The following is a 24576-nucleotide window of genomic DNA, read 5'->3' as shown; positions in this document are numbered from 1 at the left end:
GACAGCAGCTGTTTGCTCCCAGAGCTGTCACAGGGTCACAGACTCAGCAGCTGCTGGGTGGCAGCTCCAGGTCACCACCACAGCTCAGCACAGGCACTTCCCCTCCTAAACCAGCCCCCAAACACAACCCCAGCACCCCTTGCTAAGGCAGTGTGGGACTCCCATGAAACTGGGAGGATGTGTATCATGAAAAAGGCAGCAGGAATAACTGGCCCTTGGAAGCTCTTTTCTTCCCTCAGCGGCTCTTTTCTTCCTTAAGTCCCTAAAAAAGAGTCTTTTAGGCTTAGTAATTAACCCCCCGAGCCTGCACTGGCACGAACAAACACCTGAGTGGGACAGAAGACAAGTGGTTTGGAAGTGTTCTGCCCTGCCCCTCCCTGCTGGGCAGCTCACATTCCCGAGCTAAGGACAGGATGGATGAGGACTGAGCAGGAGAACTGTTCTCCCTGCAGTGAAAGGATTTTGGGGAAGGAAATAAGCAATTTACCTTTAAGCACTTCTGCTCTTACTGCGTGCCCAGGGTGACAGTGTGGGGATGGGCAGGTTTGGCCGTGAAGATCCATGTATAGGGTGGCATGTCCTGCCCTTGGGTCACTCTCTGTCCCCAGACTGGCTGGGGAATGTGGCCCACAAGCCAAGGACAGAGCTGATTTCCTCTGAGCAGGACCACAGCCCTGCTGGGATGGGCAGTGGGATCACAGCCTTGCTGGGATGGACAGTGGGATCACAGCCCTGCTGGGATGGGCAGTGGGATCACAGCCCTGCTGGGATGGGCAGTGGGATCAGAGCCTTGTTGGGATGGGCAATGGGATCACAGCCTTGCTGGGATGGGCAGTGGGATCACAGCCCTGCTGGGATGGGCAATGGGATCACAGCCCTGCTGGGATGGGCAATGGGATCACAGCCCTGCTGGGATGGGCAATGGGATCACAGCCCTGCTGGGATGGGCAGTGGGATCACAGCCCTGCTGGGATGGGCAGTGGGATCACAGCCCTGCTGGGATGGGCAGTGGGATCAGAGCCCTGCTGGGATGGGCAGTGGGATCAGAGCCTTGCTGGGATGGGCAGTGGGATCACAGCCCTGCTGGGACTTGCAGCCTGCAGCCCCGTTAACGTGAGGCCTCCTAAATGGTCATGTCTGCCTGACAGACAACCCCGAGCAGTGCTTAGTTTTCAAATAGATCATTCCTGACAAAGCCCATTATTCACAGTGGGCACAAAGCCAATATCCCTCTGGTTCAGAGAATCCTCCCTGCCACGCTGCCAGGGTGAGCTGTGACCAGGGGGGCACGTGGGGAGGAGGAAAAGGGCTTTCACTGACAGCTGCTTGGAATCTCTTCATCAGCCAAACCCCTGCAAAGTTACACTTCATTTCCTGCTGCTCCTCAGGAGGGTTGATGTGTTTTGTGTGTATCATCAGACCAGGACTCAGATTGTTGGGTTCACATCACTCCAGACACAGACCAGAGCATGAGCATCTCCAGCAAGGTGTTGAATTCCTCTTGTGGGCTGAGGAGGCTCAGATTAACTTTGGGTATTTCAGAAGACAAAGAGCAATTTTTTGATTTTGTGATTTATGATTTTATCGTAAAGTCCACATACTTTTGGAAAATGAATCCATGAGTCCCTCTCCTAACAGCACATAATGAACTCCTCTTGAATTATGGACAAGTTTGAACACCAAGGAAGGAAAATAATTTGGAAATTATGGGCTAGGCAGAGGAGAGAGCCCCCGTGTCTCTGCCCTGTCTTTCCTCAGGGCTGTTTTTTCCATAGTATTTTTTTCCTACCACTCACTACTGCTTGTTTTTCTTTGGTTTTGTTTTTTTTTTGTTTGGTTGGGTTGGGTTTTTTTGTTTTCTTGTGGTTTTTTGCTGTTGTCGTTGTTTTGTTTTTGTTTTTTTTGGGGGGTTGGTTATTTTGGTTTTTTTTTTGTTTGTTTGGGGTTTTTGTCTGGTTTTTTTTGTTTGGGTTTTTTTGTTTGTTTGTTTTTTGTGGTTTTTGTTGTTGGGGTTTTTTTGTTGTTGTTTTATTTTTGGTTTTTCTTTCTGTTTGTTTGGGGTGGGTTTTTTTGTTTTATTTCGTTTTTTAATCTTTTTTTACAGAAGGGACATCATTTTCTACCATATCCGAACAGCACCATTTAAAAACCCCTTTGCATCGATGCCAAATCATTGAGACTTTCAGCACTTTCTTTTATGGTTATGTTTTACCATATCTAGCAGTGTGATTGCTTTTCACATCTCACACATAATCCTCCAGAAAAGCTTTTCCATGCCCGCTCAATCTGATTTACTGCCAGTTGGATGCACGGATGGCAATGGCTAAGGGTGCACTCACTGTACTTGTGGGACTCCAAAACTGCATGTTAATAGTTCCTATTTATCCCTGGATTCAGGTGGCTGCTCTCTGCTCACCTGGGATTGGGAACACCTCACCAGGTGTGTGAACACTCAGGTTTGCAGCTGGAGGGGAGACAGATGCTCTGTTTTGGGAAAGGTCAAATTATTGAAGAAAACCAAGAAGCTCTTCTGAAACGGATGAAAATGCAATTAAAATGGCTGGAAATCTCTGTTTTATACTTGGAGATGTGGTCGCTCTTGATAAAGGGATTTTTCTCTGTGGACAAGAGAGATCTGGAACCACTGCAAGTCAGGGTGTGGTGTTCACTGCCTTGTTCCATAGACAAGCAGAGATAGGAATAAAGACAATCCAAGACCTGCTGGTTATGTGAAATCTGGTTTGGGTTTATCACTTTTACAGCCACTGACTAGAAGCAACATTAGTCTTTTGCCATAGGATATAATGTTACAACACTATTTTTGTTTCATTGATTTAACCGTGTCCTCAACAGAGTGGGACAGAAAATTGCATTTAAAAGATAACTGGGGAAAAAAAAAGATCTACAAGATGCATCACATCTTAGATGGCAAACTGACTGCTGTGATTACATTCTGTTATGCTGAGTACTCAGGCTATATTTTTTTTCTAAAAATCCAATTTTACCATAGAACAGCATATCCAAGAGTGCTTTAAAATGGATTATGTAGTAAAAGCTCAAACCTTGCATTATATTGTGACTCAAACGAGGTGATTTTGCTGTTATTTAACATTTTACATACTGTGTGGCAGCTCTGGTCACAGAGCACATACATTCCACTTTGGCAACTTGCTGGATAAAATCCTGAGGAACATCCAACTGCCCGGGGCACGACGTGCGGCCGTAGCTCAAAATATGGTCTGGTGCACTTGTTTTTCTTCTGGATAAGGGTATAATACATGAAGCCTGATAATTTACAGGCAGAGTTTGATGTGAGGAGAGGGAAGTGCAAGGACAGGAACAGTTGGGAGCACATGGCAGGTGTGGAACAGAGCAAATGGCTCCGCTCAGTCACGGCGCCGACAGGAACAGCCCGTCACGGGCTGTGCTGGATGACAACCTCCTGGCAGAGCCTGCTGAGAGTGTGTGGGGCTCTTTCCATGAATCCCTACGTGGCTTGGCTGGATGATTCTGCAGATTTGTTATTTATAGTATTTTAGTATTAAATAATAAATCAGCGTCTGGGAAAGCAAACGACTCCCCGGTTGCGTTTGCGTTTTGCTAAATCGTGAGAGACATTCCTCAGCTCAGACCTGAGGAATGTCTCTCATTCTGCCATCTAAGATGCTGTGTGGTTTTTGTCACCACCCTCTGCTTTTATCTCTGAGAGGAGATGGAGTTCTTTAATATGCTATTTAGATTGTGTGGCACATTTGGAAGGAAGTCATTTGAGCTGATTACTGATACACTTGGGGTGTGGGTGACCACTGTCAGGTCACCTTCTCTCTCTGGACCACTCTTTGAGCTGTGTGGTGGACACAGGGCCTGGCTGGCAGCAGAATTGTTACTGCAGCAATCCAAGTGTGGGATGAGAGGGATATCTGACAGTGCATATTTACTTGGTTAAATTCCAGAGAGGTGGAAATTCATAGAGTCATAGAATGGTTTGGGTTGGAAGGGACCTTAAAATTCATCTTGTTCCACCCCCTGCCATGGGCAGAGACATCTTCCACTAGCCCAGGTTGCTCCAAGCCCTGTCCAACCTGGCTTTGAACAGTCCCAGGGGTGGGGCAGCCACAGCTTCTCTGGGCAACCTCTGGCCCTCATAGGGAAGAACTTCTTCCTAAATGTTCATCAGGCCTTTCCCAAAAGCCTGCCCAAGGCTGCCATGGGAAGCACAAAGTTACCATGACTTTGCCTTGCTCACATGGAGCTCTTTGTGTCCTGAGTCACAGCCAGAGCTTGCACAGGAACAAAGATGTTGTACTTGCATTTATATCTTTCTCAGATGATAAGACTGGCTGAGGGAAATGGTCAGAGCCATCCAAAAAAACCCTTCACCTTGGCAGTCAGGGCTGGCCTTCAGAAGCCCATTACACTAAGCCACTGTGACAGCTCATGAGAGTGAAACACTGTCCAGAAATGCAGGACACAAGACATCCCCCTTCTACAACCTGTTTTATGGTATCCCCTGTCAAATGTGATGCTGACCTTTAGAGAAAAAGGTGGATGTCTCTGTGCAATCCAGCAATGAGCTGGAGAACAAGCTGAGAGTAATCAATCAAGTGGGACACACCAAGCTGTCTGCCCACAGCTTCTTGGAGACTCTCCACCAGCACTGCCAGGTAACTCCTTTTCCCCCCTGGGCTGCACTAACACTGTTGGCACTCATTTGTGTTCAGCTGCCTGATGCTGCAAGCCCAGCAAAGGTGCTGTGAGTGCCCAACAGCTGGGCAGTGCCCACGGGTCTGTCTGTCCATGGCTGGTGTCATTTGTCTCTCTGCAGGGGGGGTGAATGCAGGGTGCATTATCTCAGCTTATTGCCCACAAATCCCACAAATCACACATAGAATCACAGAATCAGCTGGGTTGGAAGGGACCTCTGAGATCATCCAGTCCAACCCTTGATCCAACCCCACTGTTGTTCCCAGCCCATGGCACTGATGCCACATCCAGTCTCAGCTTAAAAACCTCCAGGGATAGAGAATCCACCCCTTCCCTGGGCAGCCCATTCCAATGGCTGAGCACCCTCTCTGCAAAGAAATTCTTCCTAATATCCAACCTAAACCTCCCCTGGCACAGCTGAAGACCCAGCCCTCTTGTCTTGCTGAGGGTTGCCTGGGAAAAGAGACCAACCCCCCCCTGGCTCCCCCCTCCTGTCAGGGAGTTGCAGAGAGTGAGGAGGTCTCCCCTGAGCCTCCTCTTCTCCAGGCTGAGCCCCCCCAGCTCCCTCAGCCTCTCCTCACAGCACTTGTGCTCCAGTCCCTTCCCCAGCCTCGTTGCTCTCCTCTGGACCTGCTCCAGGACCTCAATGTCCTTCCTGAGCTGAGGGCCCAGAGCTGGACACAGCACTCCAGGGGTGGCCCCACCAGTGCTGAGTCCAGGGGCAGAATCACTTCCTTGGACCTGTTGGCCACCCTGTTCCTGAGCCAGGCCAGGATCCATTGGCCTTCTTGTCCCCCTGGGCACACTCTGGCTCCTGTTCAAGGGGGAACTTTGGGGTGTCCTGTGCAGGGCCAGGAGTTGGACTGGATGATTCTTGTGGGTCCCATCCAGCTCAGGAGATTCTGTGATTCCATAAAACCCTTGCCTTTTAGTCACCACTTGTTTTCATCCTGATTATTTCACCTTGCAAACAAAGCACTCAACATCCAGGGATGTTCAGACACTGCCCTTTCTCTCAGTTTGGGATGATTTAATGGGTGGATTTAATTTACTGTACAGTTAAGTGCTATAGGTAGTAGATGTGCTGTCTGCCCACTCTGTTTTGATATTGCCAGGGATGCAGTTATTAATGGCACATAAATTCTATCCAACAGTTTTCTTAAGTGCCCTAACAATAGTGCAGCATCACCACCATTCCCAGGGGTCCAAGGGAAGCACTGGGACCCAGGACTGATGAGATGGGGCTCTGTGGAGGACCTGACACCAAGAGGCATCTCTTGCCATGATGACTTTCCCACAAAAATAGTGCATAAAGTGCCTCCCAAACTCCACCCCGACCTCTTCCAACCCGCAGAGCCCAGCTGAGCTGCCAGCAAAGCTTGTTTTTCACTGGTGTGACTCACTGGCTGTAATAGAGTTACTCCCCATCCACGTTGGGAGCAGAGTGGGCAGGCCCATTAAAAATTATTTCCATAATGAAATTGGGAGGGGGTGTCCAAGCTGCCAGGAAATCCAGCCTGGAAGGACACACAGAGAGACACAGCCTGGCCTGAGCAGGGGGTTTTATACCCCCCCTGGACAGGGCTAACGAGGCAGCTCCAGTGCAGCCTTTGTTTCTGACCAAAAAAAGAAAAAAGAATCATAAAAGCTGCTGAAATTCATTTTCAGTTCACAGTACATTTGGTGCCAGACTTCCCTGCTGCAATCATGTGAATATATCCTGACACGTACAAGGAGCTGCCTGGGTGTTTATTTACCCTGGGATGTGCACTTGAGGGCATGTGTGTATGCATGGGTTTAAATCCATATATTTTAAAAGCTGAACACCTGTTTTCTACTAAAAATCTTTACCTCCCACCAAATTATCTGTTATATTTTGCTGAAAAGTTCAGAGATTTTCCCTTCCTTTTCTTCTTCCAACATTTTTGAGCTCTGCTCAGATGATAACAGGCAAATGATGGACTGTGGCAGTGTTTCAGTGTGGCACAACTATAGGAACTGAATAGTTTTAAACAATACTTCAGCTGTTGAAAATCTAAGAAAAAAATGGTAAAAATAAATGCAGATGTTGCTCTGTAGAAGTCAAAAATAAGATTTCATCTATAGATCTATCCTCCTCTTCTGAAATCTCATTTTCTCCTTTCACTTCCAAGCCAAGAGAATTGAAAACTGGGCTAAACAGCATGTGATGGACCATTCCTTATGGACTACATATTCCAAGACTCCTGCCTTTCTGGGTAATAAATGATCCACAAGAAAGTGTGGATGTGAGATTTCCTCTGGGCCTTTTCCAAACCCCCTCAATTGGCAGCTGCTCTGACAGATCTTCCCAGGCACCAGAGCAGGGCTGGAGTTTCAGATGGAGCTCCACAGAGATGAACCATTTGTTGATACAATCCCAGAACAATTTTGGTCAGGAAGGGGCTCTGGAGGTTCCCCACTCCAGCTCTGGGGAGTTTTAGGTGGGGAACAGTCTGATGTTAATGGTGAAAGAAAAGTTATCAGGACATCTGTGTGTTAACAAGTCACGTTGGAGCATCAGAACTTGTAAAGACAGGACAAAATTGGGAAAGAGCCTCTGCTCCTTGTGCCTTTCCTGATCCATCCTGACATCCACACCTTGGGAAAGGCTCTGCCCACGACCCTGAGCTTGCTCCTGAGCTTCAGATTTCTCTTCTGTGAGTAAACTGATGGAGCTGTTTACCTATGTTTGATCTATTCCAAGGGCTTTCCCTAGGCAGGAATTCAAGCTTGTTCAATAGAGCTCATTAGGTAATGAGCTTATTCACTAAGCTCATTAGTGGTGGAATTCATCCTGCTCAGCCCTCTGCAGCCTGGAATCTTGTATCCCTTCAGCCCAGCTTACTACTTGTTCTGACCCTCAGCAAGAGGGGTGACTTTTACCCAATTTCATCTATTTTATGTGTTTTCATTCAACAGCTGTTTTGCTGAATGACTGTTTCTATTATTTAATCTGGCCTGCTCTCCCTGTGTAGCAGAAAAATATCTAAAAGTGCTGAAGTCTTTTGCAGCGAGTGTGCCAAGGCTCGAATATCATGCCAGCTCATTTCATGAACTGAAGCAGAGTGTCTGACTCAGTAGGACTCATCCTATTCCGTGATGGATGCTCCCTGGACTGATGAACAGACGGTTGGGCAGATGTAAGTAGGCAGGAAAACGAAAGAGGCACCAAGTAGAAGTTGTGATTGCCTCCTGCGAGCTGACCGTGATTGCCCATCTGTACACAAATCTAGTGGTCTTGTGGGAAGTTTTAAAGCACACACAGGCATGGCAGAAGCTGGGAATCTCATATTTTGGTTAATTATGCAGAGATCAGAGAGCGAGGCTGATAAAGAGGATATCTCAGGTGCAAAGACGGGGTGGGAGACGGGGTTTTAAATCTCCCTGAACCAAGAGCACAACTGAGATGTGTGACAGTGAAGGATGTGTGTTGGCAATAATGCTTCATTGATTCATGCTCGAAGTGGTAAATTTAAGCCCTGTTTCTACTCATTTCAGACACTGATTACTAGAAAAAGGCTCTCATGCAGTGGAGTAACGGAGGTGTCAGAGCCTGTTATGTCGACACAGCCTGTTCCCATCTTCCCTCAGAAGAGGCAGAAAGAAACAACTGGAGCTTTTCTTGGATTAATACTGATGACAAAGCTCAAGAAATGATGTAAACATAAACCCCCCCACGAAAACAGGGTTGTGATTGAGAAGGAGTCTTGCCATCAGTCAGGGAGAGGATAAATTTGTATCTGCAGTAGCAGGAGCTGGGCTGGAGCAGAGGACCAGGCACCCACTGAACACACCTCAGGAGGATTTCTTTCAGACCAGACCTGGTGTGGTCAGTGATTGAACACCCATTTGCAGTAGGAGCACACTGGGTGTATTCCTGAAGTGGTGTTTGATCCAGAAGGGATGCAGTCCACATGCTCTGCAGCCTCTCTGCACCGTGAGCCAAACTGCAGCAGGGACAGCAGGGCTGGGTTTGCTTTCCCAGAGCATTCCTGAGCCAAACTAAGTAGATGGGCTCCAGGGGAAAGCAGCTCAGAGCAGCTTTCTCTCCCTTTAGCTTTCCTTTTGAAGACAGCTTACTTCTGCCCAGCATTAGGCTGTGAGAAGAGCTGGCTTGTATTATCCCTTTCCATTGAAAAATAAAGTGCTATTTTTGTTCTTACCATAGTGGCTGTAATTAATATTTAAGGAGGATGGCTCCCTGGTGCTCCAGATCATAAAAATACAGAGAAAAGGGTGCACATGTCTCCAAATTACACCCCAAAAGTGCATGTGGACCATACAAACGTGGAATTGAGGATTGTGGCCCCATCCCTGGAAGTGTTTAAGGCCAGGTTGGACAGTTCTTGGAGCAACCTGGTCTAGTGGAAGGTGTCCCTGCCCATGGCAGGAGGTGGAATGAAATGATCTTTAAGGTCCCTTCCAACCCAAACCATTCTGTGATTCTCTGATTCTAACCATGTGAGAGAGACAATAAGCAGAGTTAAATAATAGTAAGAAGTGTTTTCCTTAGTGCAGAGAGGAAAAAAAGGGGGCTGTTTTGTTGTGGGGTGAAATCTTGTTATCAAGGATTTGCATTTACATATTAAAGGCTGAAAATGACTCAAGATTTTATCATCTGCTGTTTTCACATCTGATGTGAAACCCTGGGTCTAGAGGCAAGATGAGAAAGACAGCAGCAGTTTGTGACTTTTAGGTGGCAAAGTGGAGTCACATGGCCAGAAAGAATAAAGCAATGAGTGCATGAAAAATAATGACCCATATTAAAAAAGCTCAGGGTGCTTCACAGTGTTGGGGAGGTGTTATTTGATTAACAGGAGCTTTGTTAAAAGTGAACCCAGCAGACCTGATGAGGCTGGGGAGGTTTGGGGGTGCCAGGGTGTTATTGCTGCCACAGGAGGTGCATTATCAGTAACAGCAGCTGCTTCCCTCCATGTCTTTAAGATTTATCACTCGAATTATTTGACCTTTTTATTGGGAGGCTCCACAGCACAGACCTCTGCAAGCTCAGGGTTCGGGGGCTCGTAGCCTCGTTCCACAGGACCCCTCCCTTCCAAGGCAAACAGCCCCTCTCCAGGGCTTTCTGGGGATGTGCAGCAGCCAAATTTCGCAGGGTCCTGAAGGCAAAAAGCTAAAGCTGATCTGTGTTTTAATTCTGCTGCAGATGGCAGGCCGAGATGAAAGCAGCAGGTTTCCCCAGGCGATGGCTCTCGGAACCCGGGCGGGGGAAAATGGCTTTGAGTGGCTGCCCATTCCGGGGTGGTTGTTGTGGTTGTTTTTGTTGGTCTTTGCAGATGCTTTTATAGGTGAGAGATAATTCATGCACAGAGTTGCCACTCTGCATCAGGAGTGACAGCCCTGACAATGCCCTGGCTTGTCCCCCAGCCCCAAACACCCCTCCCGGCCCCGGGAGGAAAGTAAGAGAAAAGTCCACAATGCACAGGCAGAACAAAAGGGGGAAACCATGAAAGAATGAGGGAAAGAAAGAGCCAGATGCTCCAGCGTCATTTCTGAGGCTGCAAAGCAGAATGAAAAGCCGGTAAAGACTTGCACCTTTTAGAGGAGTAATGAATTGTTTCCTCCTCTGGCAGGCAGTGATTTGACTTGCCACATGCCTCCCAGTAATTTCCCAGCAGGTTTTAATGTTGGAACAATGGCATTCTGTTAGATATTGATTTTAAAATAACTCTTCCACACTTTACTTGTAATTTTAAGAGGTGAATTACAGCCCTTGAATGTGTTCTAATGTAGCAGTGGTAAATAGTTAAATGGGCACAATCTGTTTCTGCAGGCACTGCCTGTCCAGGAGAAGGCAGAGCTCGGCTGAAACCTGCCTGTCTTCTGGTCTGCAGGAAAAGCATTCATTAATCTGCCTTCACCTAAGGAAAATATTAAGAAATTCACAGTGGATGTGGTGGAATTTGACAGAAAAGAATGTCTGTGCTGGGTGTTGAAGCAGCGAGAGCGGGAGGCAATGGGTAAATGACCAAATTGCAGCTCTTCTCTTCTTCAGCCTCACTGAGCTGTGGTGCTCACTGGGGGACATCACTGCCAGCACCCTTTGGTGAGCCTGGAGAGGTGGCTGGGGGTGACCCTGGGCCCTCTGCCTGCACTTTGGTCCATGAGCAGTGCAAGGACCTTGGGGCATTGCCCTTGCTGAGGCTTGTGCTGCACGAAAAATAACCCAACCTGCTCCGTCCCTGGGAGCTCTGCCCGGCCAGGGCTGAAGGGCAGGGAGGCACAGCCCGTGTTAAACACAAACTGTGCATCACTCCCACTGAAACCACGGGAATCACAGGGGTCAGGGGCTGGGGTGCACTGAGTGCCCCAGGTGTGAGTGGGGTGGAGGGCAGGGACAAACACTGCTTGGTGCTGAGGAAAAGTTTCTCTGTTTATCTCACACTGTTTTGTTGTTTGGTTTGTTTTCTTTTTTCTTGATGAGGTGATTGCATTACAGTGCCTGGAAACCAGCTGGGTTTGGTCACAGGTGATCTCATATTCTGGCTTCAGCTGCCTGGAATGGTTTGGGTTGGGAGGGACCTTAAAGATCATTTTGTTCCACCCACCTTCCACTAGCCCAGGTTGCTCCAAGCCCTGTCCAACGTGGCCTTGGACACTTCCAGGGATGGGGCAGCCACAGCTTCTCTGGGCAACCTGTGCCAGGGCCTCCCCACCCTCACAGGGAAGAATTTCTCCCTAATAATCTAAGCTAAACTTTCTGTCTTGCATTTTGAAGCCATTCCCCCCTGTCCTGTCACTCCACACTCTTAAATGCACAGATCCCTTAAGAAATTGCAATAAAAAGGTCTCATGTTATTTTCCCAATGCTACAACGAGGTAGGAGTTTTATTTCATGCCAAATCCAAGTGAGCAGGTCTGGGTAAGGACGTGAGGCACAGATTTCACTGTGAGGATGAGGATGAGGATGGGTGTTGGCAGGATGAAGCTCTGGCCAGAGGGGCTGCAGAGACTCAGTCACTCAGAAACTTGCTGTGCTCCTCTCCCTGTAACCCTCACGGGCTGTAATCAGCTAAAGATGTAATTAGTTTTGGCTAATTTGTTGCAGGGCCTTTAACTTTCCTTCTTCTGTCCCTGCTTTCCAACTGACAGTGGCTACTCTGTCCTTTATTTTCAGCTGATGTCTGTAAACTGATTACTTTTACTGGGTCAGCACTGTTATGAAATTATCAGTTTATGAGACTAAAAATAGCTCAGATTCAGTCAGCACGCCAATCACTTCCCTTCATCTCCAATGATAATACAATGTTATCTTTAATCTGTATTTCTCAGGCACTTACTTGTGTTGCAGGCTAGAAAGAAAAGGAGGGGGGAAAAAAAAAAGAAAGAAGAGCTCAGGAAAAAAAAAATCTGTAAATCAGTTGCTATAGATGTATCTCTGCCAAGGCTTCCACTGGTAAATTTAGCAGTCACGTTACAGTTTTAGTCAGCACCATTTCTTGGCCTTATTCAAAATAATTCACTTCTCACACAACGAGTTACCCTGAAGGCAAGTTATTTTGTCTTGCACATTAAAGATGGTGTGTTTGCACATACAAATATCCAAAGCCACAAAAAGCATAAGGATGGGTAATTTTTTTCTTTTCTTAAGAGAAGGAAAAAAAAACAACAAACCCAACGGTAAATTCAACTTGCTCTGAGAATGAATAAAGGTATTTTAATACATCTGGGGTTCTGGTGAATACAAATAGCTCAAAAATGAGATGCTTGCCTGCGATTTATATCAAGACAGTGACGGGAAAAGGTTCCATCTGTAGTTTCTGATACAAAGACATTTTGCTCACAATATCTGTAAATCCATTAGGAGAAGAAAATTGATACACGTTTCATATAAGATGAAGCTGGGAGTCAGGAGAATGAAAGCTCAAGGAAATGGCTTCTTTGTGTAGCTCCATCAATTCATTGTTTGATTGGACTCCCTGTATATTAAATTCAGCAGTTCTTTGGCCTGTGGATATAGGAATTGTTGACTGTGTGGGGAATGGCGAGAGCGCTGAAATCCCAGCGCTTGGCTTCACAAAGGAAACATCCCACCTCTCATCCATCACCCCATCCACGATGGCAAACATGCAAAGCAGCTTTTCTGCTCAAGCCATTCTTCCTGATTCAGTTTAGTGGCACTTAACAGCAGTTCTGACACGCACACTGTGATTCCAGGGCCAAAAAGACAACAACCTTTCCGGAGGAGCCGGCAGCGGCAGCGCTCCAGAGATGATTGATTATTTCCCTTACTTTGCAAACTCCTCTGAGTTTTGCATGGAGGAGGGTGAATGAAGGTTACTATCAGCTCCAGTGGTTTTGCTGGGGAGGCAGGAGTGCAGAGCGAGCTCTGCTCACACGGAGCCCGGCGGCGCCCGCGGAAGCGCGCTCAGGATCCGGCACGTTCGCGCCAGCCCAGCTGTCAGCACTTTGCCAGCCAGGGTTTCACATCCCGCTGCACTGCTTAAATCCCAGCCCCTTCCTTTTCCCTGACTGAACACCAATTGAAAAAAAAACAACCAAACAACAAAAAACCCAACCAAGAAATAAACAAACCCCAAAGTGATGTTTCCATCGGAGGTGCTGCTCGGGCGCCCGTTTGCTCTGATCCAGGTTTTGCAGAACTAGACTGAGCCAAGGCAAACCAAAACAAACCCTACCCCCAAATCCCTGCTCTCTATGCACTCAGCTAATGAAACCTCTAAGAAATTTCAGCTCTTGCTCCAGCCCAGGCTGTTGACATAACCAGGCCAGCACGGCTGTTTTATTGACTTCCCAGCCTTAACCTGGTTCCTTAAATGAATTATACAGATGGGACTGTGTTGTCCGAGAGCACTGATGTGTGTCTTTCAAACTCATTGACCAGTGCAGCCAGCTCTGAAAGGGAGATAGTGTTCCCAAAAGCATTATGGTCTTGCAAACTGTAAGGGAGAGAGACAGAGATAGATTCTCCAAGGACCACCCCGAGGGCGCTGAGCTGTGGGAGCTCAGCCTTCATTAGGCAATAGGAAACCACACAGTGTATCCCTGAGCTCAGAGCAGAACAAAATCCATCATCAGTCTCTGTCTCTTGGTCTGCATTTCTGCTGGTTTCTTGACACAAATGATCAGAAGTGATGACTCCCTCCATGGATATTCCCTCCTCACAGAACCTTCCAGTACCTAAAGGGGCTCCAAGAGAGCAGGAGAGGGACCTTTTGCAAGGGCCTGCAGAGACAGGACAAGGGGGAATGGCTTAAAACAGACAGAGGGTAAATTTAGATTAGATATTAGGAAGAACTTTCTCCCTGTGAGGGTGGGGAGGCCCTGGCACAGGTTGCCCAGAGAAGCTGTGGCTGCCCCTGGATCCCTGGAAGTGTCCAAGGCCAGGTTGGACAGGGCTTGGAGCAACCTGGGCTAGTGGAAGGTGTCCCTGCCCGTGTCAGGGGGTGGGATGAGATGAGCTTTGAGGTCCCTCCCAACCCAACCCACTCTGGGATTCTATTCCCCTGCCTGGGGCACAGTGGGAGCCCGGCTGTGATGCCCAAAGGGACCCTCGGGAGCCTCTCCATGCCCAGGGAGGTGCAGGCAGACGTGGCACTCAGGTTTTCACAGCTACAACTTGCTGCAGGCCATGGACACTGCCCAGGAGTCTGAAACATACTGCTCTTGTCAGGTGAAATGAAAACAGCTGTAAAAAGCTTAGAAAAACATCTGTTCTGGGCAAAACTGGCGTGGGGGTTGAGTGGTGTGGGAGAGGTCTCGTCCCACTGCTGTGTTTGGGATGCACACGGAGGGGCAGCAGTGGAACACGAGGCTGCCCCATCCACAGCACTCTGTAAATGGGAATAAAACTGAGTATTGGACAGGGCTCTGAGCAACCTGGGCTAGTGGAAGGTGGCCCTGCCCGTGGCAGGGGGTGGAACAAAATGAGCTTTAAGGTCCCTTCCAACCCAAACCATTCTGTGATTCTGTGAAGGCCAACACACTGGTAACAAGGCAACCAAATTTATTAGCATTAAATCATTTTTAAGTAGATGTAAAACTGATGGTTATTGCACATCAAGTTAGCTAAAAACCAGGACAGGGATGTGAGTGCTGGGAGGGGACCAGCACTGTGCTCCTCCCCTGCTTTCAGGGGGGTCCTGGGGGTCAAAACCTCCTGCAGGACACAGTAATCGTCCTTTCAAGGCCAGTGCTTGTTGCACTGGTGCTTTAGGGAGGATGGGTAGCTGTTTGCCTCTTGAGAAAAATGTTTCTGCATGAATTGGAGAGCTGATTTTGAATTAATTTTGAATAGTTGTTTCAGTAATTCAGATTGATTTAAGATGCACCCAAGAATAATGCTTTCATTATAAAACCTCCTGAGCAAAATTTAAATCGTGCTAAATTAAAAACAGCCTCTGTTAAACCAGGGCTGATGAGCACAGCAGAGGGATCAGAGATGCAGGGTCAGTATAATTTAATTCCTTTGCTTTGTTTCCCATTCCAGAAAAACTATTGTACCTGTCTCCTTGGGTTGTTAACTACCTAAGGAGCTGGATCGCCCTGGATTTCTCTAAACTGATTTGCATAGTAACCCCACCAAAAGCAGCAATTATTTATTGATGCAGAGCTTCACCTTCCAGAAGAACAGCATTTTTATTGCTTTTTATTTATGGGTCAATCCGGAAATTCGATTGCATCCTAAGGATCCTTGGGAAACTGGAGCAGCAGCTGATGCACAGCACAGTGGGAGGGTTCATGGTTTCCTACTGCTGGCCTTGTTTGGTTGTTGTAAGTAAACTTTCCATTTTATATAAATGGGGCTAATTTTTAGCATCTTAATAACACAGGCAAAGTTATCCTGCATGTTCCAAATGGCTCCTACAAAGCACTCTGTCAAGGCAACAGTGGGATTCCAGTGTCAGGGAAACATTCACTTATCTGCATTTAAATGTATCAGCGGTGAAAACAAAATATACATGTATAGTTTTGAGTTAAAAAACCTGCTTTATAATCTCTTGCTTTAAATGCTGGCTGAATTATTAAAGGCAAAAGGCAGAAAACATTTAGGATACCAATAAAAGCTCTGAGTGTTGCTGAAATACAAGCAGTGAACTGGCAAGCACTAAGTAGGCAAAGTCTGATGGATTAGGAGACCTTGGCTGCATTTTTGGCAACGTGTCTGTGATGGGAATTGCCAGTACTCTCATTAGCAGCAAGATCCTTCCAAACATATTGAAATGGCTTCTGAAGAGAGATGTATATGAAATATTGCCTGGGAGCTCCAGTTTGTCAGAACTGAAAGGATTTTTGGGGAAATGAAGGAGGCCAGGAGGGTTAACCCCAAGGGGTTCATTCCTCCAGGAGGGTCCACAGCCCACCCCACACAGTGGGAATGAGGAGGTGGAAATGAGCTGAGGACAAAGGGTTTGCTCCTGGAGATCATGGATTCCACTATTGTGCTGCCAAATTGTGGGGGAGAGTTGTGGGCACAGCCAGTGCCTCGTTCCACCAGCTCTGGGACCCCACCACAGTCCTGAGCAGCCCCAAAAATGCCTCCCCGGGGGTGTCTGGAGGGGGCTCTGCGGAGCTGGGCTGGCAGCAATCAGGTTTTTATGGCTCAGAGTTGCAACTTTTCTTTCTAGCACAGGTTTTGGGAGAGTGTTTGGCTTCAGGGAGCTGCTGAGTGTGGTTGTGGGCAGATGGGTGTTGTCCAAGTGCACAGGGGCTCCTCAGGGTCTGCTGTTATTGAGGTTTCTGAGTTTCTTGTAAATCTGTGATAAAACACTAAACTCAGCTGATACACTTTTTGCTAGAGGCACCTATTTTAATTACAATCCTGCAAAAAAAATCCCACATACTAGAAGCTTAAACCTTAAGATTTTGACAGCATTTTATGGGTCCCTTCCCAACGATTTTTTTTTTTTTACAAAGCTGTGTTTAAACGTCTAATTTCTTAAATCCGTGTCAACTCATTTAAAGCACTCATTTATCCATAATCTCTGTGATTACAACAGATTGAGAGCACTTTAAGGTCCTCAGGAGCACTTTGGTTTGCGGGTCTGTGCGTTCAGAGAGGGAGGGAAGGAGACCAAAACCAGTGCCCTGATGGGAGGAGAGGCTCAGCTGCTCTCCAGCACATTCTGCACGTATTGGGTTTGTTCCCAGAATGTCCCCTTGACCCCAACTGTCCTGTCACAAAGATGTAACAGCAAAAGTGTGAATGGGCACAGGAGTGTGTGGATAGAGGGGTGGGTGTGATCATTACCAAACAGAAACCCCAGGAGAGAACTGGATTTTCATGCCTTTCCCCTGGGGCAGAGGACACAGGAAAGAAGCTACTCAGGGCAGGTGTTCTTCTGAAGCTGCTGGTGGGGACAGGAGGGCGAGAACTGACCAGTATGGACCAGTCAGAATATGGAAAGCTGAGCCACAGGGCGGGGGAGTGCTGGGCTGCAAAACCCACCTTCCATTTCTAAGCAAGCACTGACTTTCCCAGGGTAAGGAGCAGCTTTTGCCATAAACTTGCACACTTTGCTTAGATATTAAAAAGGAGGAATAAGAGATCTTTAGGTGACTATGACAAAAGGCTTCTACATTTGCACTTAATGAAGAAATTCAGACTTTCGGTTGTCATATGCCCGGATTTGGCACTTTTCTGACAGCTGAATTATGATTTTAATAATTTAAAAGTGCTACTGTGAGCCTGTTCACATCTAATGGGCACAGGGAAGTGTTTAAAATCAAAAGCAGTTTAGAGAAAAAGTGGTCACAGTATTACAAGAACAAGCATTGTCTACATCGGAATATTAAACCTGTGTGAACTCTCCAGTGGGAAAACTCTTTGTAAAGTAACTATAAACTTAGTATATTGTTCTGATGTGTGGAATGGAGAGATTGCACTCCATCACAGCTTTGCATGGCCTGCAATGCCCACTTTCCTTTACATAACCTTGTCGGGGTGAGGGCCTGGCTATTCTGCTTACAAAGGTTTTAGTTCAGAGCAGCAGAAGCACAAATCTATAATCTCAGTAGAAACATCTGTAAGACTGAAATGAAATATAAGTGGAAAAAAGCGCCCTCCAGGCTACACTCCTCTTGCTTTGATTCCATTATCTTTGTACCTGTCCATGGGAATGTTTGAAATTCTACTGCAACCACCACGGCGCGCTCAGTTTGCAAACTCACAACTACCCCCAGACAAGAAGCCCATCTCCTGCTCCACTGAGTGCAAACCAGACCCTGCCCTGGTGATCTCGGAGTATTTTCAGTCCACTGACCCACAACATCCACCTGAATTCAGCAAATCTGTGCCTCCTGGCCAACACCACGGAGAGACACAACAGACCCATCGGCAACTTTGTGTAAAACCTGCGGCTCGAAGGAACGTCAGGACAAACCAGCAGCTCCCTCTACCACCCCTCTGCCCTCGTGGCAACTTTGGAGCGCGGATCAGGACCCGCCACCGCACCTCCCTGCTCCTCCTGCACTCACTTCCCGTTGTGCCAAGCCTTTGCCAAGCGGGTGGAAGCGCTTTTTTCCCTTTTGTACAACTTCCCCCGACCCGCAGAAGTTGTAAGGCAAAGAACAATCGAGCCCTCAGCGGTTCCCGACCCTTTCCGAACATGCACCCGAGGAGCAGCTGAAGTCAAGCTCCCTGCACATGCTTGCCTGCTGCTCAGGGAAAGGAAAAGTGCTACTCACCCCAGCGTTGTCATGGTTACAATAGTGTACCAAAAGGAAGCAGGAATACTGGTGAATTTGCTCGCCGAGGACCCTTTCTCCGCGTAAAACATCACAGTTGCAAAGATGATGATTGCCATAGTGAGGGAAAAGAGGAGAAAGCCAAGCTCGGAGGCACAGCTCTTCAAGGTGTAGCCCAAGATTCTCAGGCCTTGGGAATGGCGGGAGAACTTGAAAATCCTGAAAACCCTAAAAACCCTCAGCGTGACGAAGGCCCCGCTGACGTCCTCGTTGTTGGTCATCACCAGGCCGATGTAGTAGGGCATGATGGCCACCACGTCGATGATGCTCATCACGCTTCGGATGAACCTGTAGCGACTCGGGGCCGCGAAGAGCCTCAACAGGTACTCGACGGTGAAGATCATCACGCAGGCCGTGTCCAGGCAGAAGAAAGCCACGGCGTACCTCTCCCCGCACGGCAGCTCCTTGTTCCCGGGCACGGTGCCGCAGGGCACAGTCTCCACCACGTTGGTGATCACAGAGACGGCGATAAAGAAACCGGTGACGTAGTAAAAGACTAAGGCTAAGGTGCTGGTGTGGGGGTTCTCGAAGGCTCGCCACATGGTCTGCCGGAAGCTCAGGGACGGCATGGAGCCCTCCTGGTTGTTCTCCGAGTCGTTGTCGTCCATCAGCCGCTCGGCGTTCTCCCGCTTCCTGTCCTTGTACTCTTCGTAGCAGCAGTCCCCGATGATTTCGGGGAGGATCCCGTAGAAGGCGAGCTCCTCGTCGTAGGCAGAGATGCACTCGTACCTGGGGTAGTGCAGCTTGCCAGTTCTATAAAAATTTAGGATGCACCTGAAGACCTCGGGGTCCCGGTCGAAGAAGTACTCCTTGGTGTCCTCGTTGAAGAAGAACTCCTTCTCGGTGCTGCCCAGGAGAGTGTCCGGGTATCTCTCCAGTGTAGTCCTCCAGGTCTGGAATCGCCTGCCACTCACATTGAGAATGATCAGCTCGTCCTGCCTCTTGTTTTTCTCCGTTGGAGCCAGTGGCATGGGGCAGTTGGCCACTGGCATCCATCCTATGGCAGCCGCCCTGGCAAAGGGCAACCACGCTGCTACTCCTGCTGCCATGATGAGCCCAGGCCTTGTTACTGGAGAGGATAATCAGGATGCTCCCAAGACCTGCTGGAAGTCAGATCAGTTCCATCTAAAACACAGAGCAAAACAGAACACAGTGCTCAGTCAAGCAGGGGGTGTCTTGCCCTGGTGTCGACACAGACACAAGGATTTAAAACAACTCTCTCACCCTCACCTCCCAGTCAAAGAAGGATGTTAAACAAGGCACGTGATAATCAGCTCAGCGAGGTTGTGGCTTTATTCTAGACTGAAACTTTGAATAGCAAATGATTCCTCATTAAAAGCATTTTAAAAGTAGCATAAACACGGTAATTTATATTTGCTTCCTCACAAACAAGACTAATCCATAATTCCCCAGGTGTAAGACTCGTGTGCTCATCAGTTTAACTACAGCTGTCAAGCAAGAGCTGGGAACTCCAGTGAAATCAGCTGGCAGCTCACCCCGTGAAATCCTACACCACAAAAACCCCAGGCTGGGCTCAGCTGTGTTTCCAGCCTTAAACAAGTTCAATATGTTCTGAATCTTGCACTAAGAACATACTCAGCTGAAAGGGATGGGAAAAAAAAATCTCTGGCTTTCACTGTTTTTCTTCCACCTTTAATGCAGGGCCTGGCTTCAGCAGCAGTTTTTTGCTGCTCTCCTTAATTTAGAGGTGGGTTTTACTCTCGTGGAGAATTCCAGCCCTTCGCCAGACCAGGAGCAAATTCTGGCTTTCAGGGAAACATTGCTCAGAACACCTGAGCAACAGCAAACTTCAGTGCCAGGGGTGAAAGCTCATGGATTAAGCTACCAAGAGCATCAGAATGAGGGAAGCCCCCAAAGCTGGAGGGTTTCCTTCCAGCAGGAATTCCTTGCTTTTTTCCTGGCTACCAGAGAGGCAGAAGTCCTTCACCTGAAGAACTGAAGGACTATTAGTTTGACACAACATTTGTTCCCTGCACTCTTGGATTTTTAGATGAAAAATACCCCGAGTTGTCCAGATCCTCAGCCAATATTTTCTTGAAGTTCAAGCAGGTTTTGTGGTTCTGATCTAACCATGAATTTTCTTTAGATTTTTGATCTTTGGTCAGAGTTCTTACAGTCTTTAACTTTTATTTTAACCTGCATTTACTTTCATTTCCCTAATGTTCTTCTAACTCTACCATGAAATTATCTGAAGAAAGGTGCCATTATCATAAGGGATGCATTAGGAGCCCTATCAAAAGTCGATTTATCAATGGAAATTCCATTGATTCCACTGACTCGGGCCCTCAAAGCTTAATTGTATCTTTGTAGGCAGTTTTCCTCTGAAGTTTTGCAATTATGTGAAAGCTGCCATTCCAGCCAGTCAGGCTGCAGCATTATTGATTCCAACAGGCCATGGAAACACTGAACAAAACCTGACGGAATCCATCTGTGGTGAAAATGACTGAACTGCTCCCAGAAACACCCTTCCTCTTCAGGGCAAATTAACATTCATCACCTGAATGGGGAGCATCTTTCTGTGCAGTTTTACTGCCTAAAGGACAATTGAAATCCCCCGTGTGAGCATCTCACTGCTGCTGGAAGAGCTTTGGTAATTATGGAATGTGTAATAATCCACAGTGATGCTTATCCCAAGGAGACACTTTGCTTTATCTGCATGGCACTGGAGCAAACATCCCACATTTCTCTCCTAAGGACTGTTCAATATTACAAAGCACTACCTTTTCTCTTGTCCTAAAGAGGGAATTTATTGCGTTCACAGTGCCAGACTGGCAGCCCTGGGGACCAGGCTCTGTCGTCTGTGCCAGGCAGAGAAACTTTCTTTGCATGACTTTGAAAAGATCCCCCAGTCCTCAGCTGAAAGGGCATCTCCAGGGGCTCAGTGGGCTCAGGCAGATCCCTTCTACCAGCAGTGGTGGATCTTTTAATTTTTAGGGAACACTTTAGAACAAGAGGCAGCAAAACAACAACTATTTCATTCATTTATCAACAAATACACACAGGCAAACAACCAAGAAACCAAGATGAAGCATCTTATTCTTCCTTTCCCTGCTGGTAATCTGTCTTCTCTGCTTTTTAATTTCAATTAACACCACCACAGTCCTTCTACCAGGACTGATGCAGGGTGACCTGAGCAGCTTCCTCACTCATCCTCATCTCCCCTGATTTCTCTGGGGAACTGCATCAGAAACCTCTTCTGTACTTTCATAACTTTGGTTGTGGATTCCAGGTTACCTACATTAGCTGCTCAGGCACTATAAATACTTCACATATAATTGTTCTAATCAAGCAATGGCAACTCATAAGTGACTTACGCATTTTTAAATCAATTTTTAAAGATAAAATGGGTCCTTCCATGCTGGCAGGATGCATAGGGAAGCTATAAATATCTGAATATAGTGGACAGGATATTAAAGCAAAAGAGAAAGAGAGGGGAATTCTTCTGTGAAAGTTCAGTTCCCATTTCTCTGGGACCAAGAGACACAGCTGGTTAAGAAAACAGAGCACGCACAGCTCAGTTGTTTAAGTTGCATTGAATCTGCCCCATTTGATCCACAAATAAACACATAAAAAAGTCTTTTTTGGCTATAAATTTTCTTAAGAGCGACAGGGAGAAGAGTAATGAAATCTCCTATCACAAAGGTCTTGCTTTTTCTTGTCCATAAGTCCTTGGAACTTCACCCGTCCCCGAAGTAAGAGACAGAAAATTAGGAGAGAGATAGGACTGGACTTGTAATTCAGGGCTGCACAGGCTGAGCAAAAAAAAAAAAAAGATGAAATAACAAGTTTACCTACAGAATGGGGGAAGAATCCTCCTTTTCTGCCTGCCTGGGTTTTGGTAGCTGCTATGCAAAGCAACTGGCTAGACTCAAAATCTACTGTACTGTCCACAGAGTCTCTTCAGCTCACACAGAAAACAGACACACTCTAATTCTAACAAGCATATCTTTAGCTATACCCATATTTCTAATTTTAATTGCCATAATTTCTGCATGCAATTTGAAAGGAACTAGTTGCCAGCAGACTGGCACCCTGCTGATGACATTTAGAAGACCTGGCACACGAAATAAAATAATTTGCCTCCTGATTTAAAAAAGTCAGCATCTGTAGAGAAAGGAATCTGTTTTCTTTAGAGATAATTGTGAGGACAGTGAAATGGTCAAGCGAATTGGATGGAAAAGGCTGAGGTTTGAGCCCCCTGTCCCCCTCCCAGGACCTCCAACCTCATCGGGGTCCCTCCCGACCACTGCTGGTTCGTCTGTGCTGCAGCCACTCCGTGGGCACCGGGGTTTCATCCCACTTGGAAAAAATAAAAACCTGACGGGCATGGCAGGTCAGGAAAGCTCGGGAGGAAAACTTCAGAGAACAGTTATGTCTGTTCACCTAAAGGGTCAAGAAATAAAGGCTGGATTCTTACCCCGTTAGCTCCCACGGCAGTGCCACACTTAATAATTGTCTCTTCATCCTCTCACGAAAGCAGAAAACAACCCAAAAATCTCAGTGTTTCCCTTTCTAGAAGCAGACAGGGATGATTTGAAATGTGCCCCACAAACATACTGTGAGTTTCCTGATGAGACACTGATAATGGGAGTGAAGAGCCTTGACATCATTCCTTCCTCCCTGTCCTTGTTGGGTCAGGCTCAGGCAGCAAAGAGACATTTGCTTTAAAGCAAAACATGTCAGCCAAGACTCGCTATCCTCGCTCAGTCACACGCCCTTTCCCTTCACGACCACATCAGGAAATAAAACTTTCTGCAAAACACTCGCTCCCTCGGTCTGGTGGAGAGATTTAGGAGCAAAAGCAACAGGCTTAGGATGAATGCATGCAAACTTCTCCCCTCCCTCCCTCCCGGTCAGCCCAGAGAGCCCCATCTTGCCGGCTCGCAGCGCTGCCTTACCTGGCAAGGAAAGACACCCGGCGCCCAAAAGTAGGGCTAAATGTGGGGAACTGGAAGGAAGGGGGAGCAGTCACTCCTCGGGATGAAAGGTGAGCTGTGCTGCCTGCCTCTTGACTCCCTCTCTACGCGCAGTCAGCAGCAATCAGTAAATGCGATCATCATTGTGAAAGTATATATAGAGAGATGACTAAACAGCTTCTCCCTCATTACTGCCGAGACGGAGGCTCTCCCTCTGCCTCTCTCGCCCGAGCTCGCTTCGCTTTGCCCCCTCCCCTTCCAGGACCGCTCGGAGCTTTGCCCTGGCTGCCTGATCCAGCTGGGAACGGCATCCGGGTCCCGGAGAATCCGCTGGGGTGGCCGCAGCCGGGAGATGGACCCGGCTGGTCCAGGGAGGCAGGTTGTGGAGCGCGGCTGGAGAAGGGCGGTGTGAGCTGACAGAGACACTGGCAAATGGAGTCGTTAAATACACAGAGCCTACCCTGCATGCTAATGTGCCAGCAGCGGCAAGGGGGGGATGAAGGGGGGGAAAAGTACGAGATGAACTTCACGGGTCCCTCCCGGAGCTCCCGGTGTGTCCCTGGCTCTCGGTCAGGCAGGGACAACACAGGAGAGGTTCCTTCTGGACAAGAAAACGAGCTATTCCTCCAGCATCACAAACCTACAACCAACCTCCCTCCAGGGCGGGAGGCTACACTCAGCAATAAAAAGAAATAACTCAGATTTAAACTGATCTTCCCCTTTCTCCTTCTCCCCTCTGCCTTCCCACCGCCTTCCCCTTTTTCTCTTGTTCTGGCTTGCCCTGCTCCTTGGCAGCTCTTACCAGTCCTGTCTCCACACCACCTCAGCATCCCTCTTTCATCCTCGGTCAGAAGTTGGACTCGGCACGCTCAGAGAGACCCGGCAGCCTCTCTCATTTATCTGTTTGCCGGCGAAATCTCCATTAAGTAAATAACTACGAGCCCAAATCAGAGCGAGCCAGCCTTGCCCCGCTCCGCCGGGCAGCTCCCGGCGGTGACCGATGCGCCGCAGCGATAGTTGGTGACTTCCATAAAGTCACATCGATACGCACACGGGCGAGCGGAGCGCGGCCGCCTCGCCATCGCCTCGCCTCCCTGCACAGCCCAGCTCCGCGCGGCGCTGGAGCGGCGGGATCGCGGCATCGGCGAGGGGCGGGATGCACCCGGGAGGGATGCACCCGGGAGGGATG

At 47.9% G+C, this 24576-nt stretch overlaps 1 protein-coding gene across 4 annotated transcripts in view; it reads right to left on the bottom strand.

Annotated features, from left to right (window-relative positions):
• KCND3 (potassium voltage-gated channel subfamily D member 3) overlaps window positions 1-24472 on the bottom strand; it is a 131151-nt gene extending 106679 nt beyond the window's left edge. For 2 of the 4 annotated variants that reach the window (XM_018079839.1, XM_018079842.1), the window contains exons 1-2: window positions 24190-24472; window positions 18391-19575 (exon numbers count right to left, since the gene is read on the bottom strand). In XM_018079839.1, coding sequence (XP_017935328.1) covers window positions 18391-19499 — 1109 coding nt within the window. In that variant the 5' untranslated portion in view covers window positions 19500-19575; window positions 24190-24472. Of the gene's footprint in view, window positions 1-18390; window positions 19576-22694; window positions 22722-23369; window positions 23781-24189 lie in introns of those variants that run through there. The other 2 variants (XM_018079840.2, XM_018079841.1) reach the window with 2 other exon arrangements.
• Between the last annotated feature and the right edge of the window lie 104 nt (window positions 24473-24576).

The sequence above is a fragment of the Manacus vitellinus genome, unplaced genomic scaffold (assembly GCF_001715985.3).
Source record: "Manacus vitellinus isolate BGI_N305 unplaced genomic scaffold, ASM171598v3 scaffold_47_pilon, whole genome shotgun sequence".
Lineage (NCBI taxonomy): Eukaryota > Metazoa > Chordata > Aves > Passeriformes > Pipridae > Manacus > Manacus vitellinus.
The sequence above is the reverse complement of the archived record's forward strand: the minus strand, read 5'-3'. Positions and strand labels throughout refer to the sequence as shown.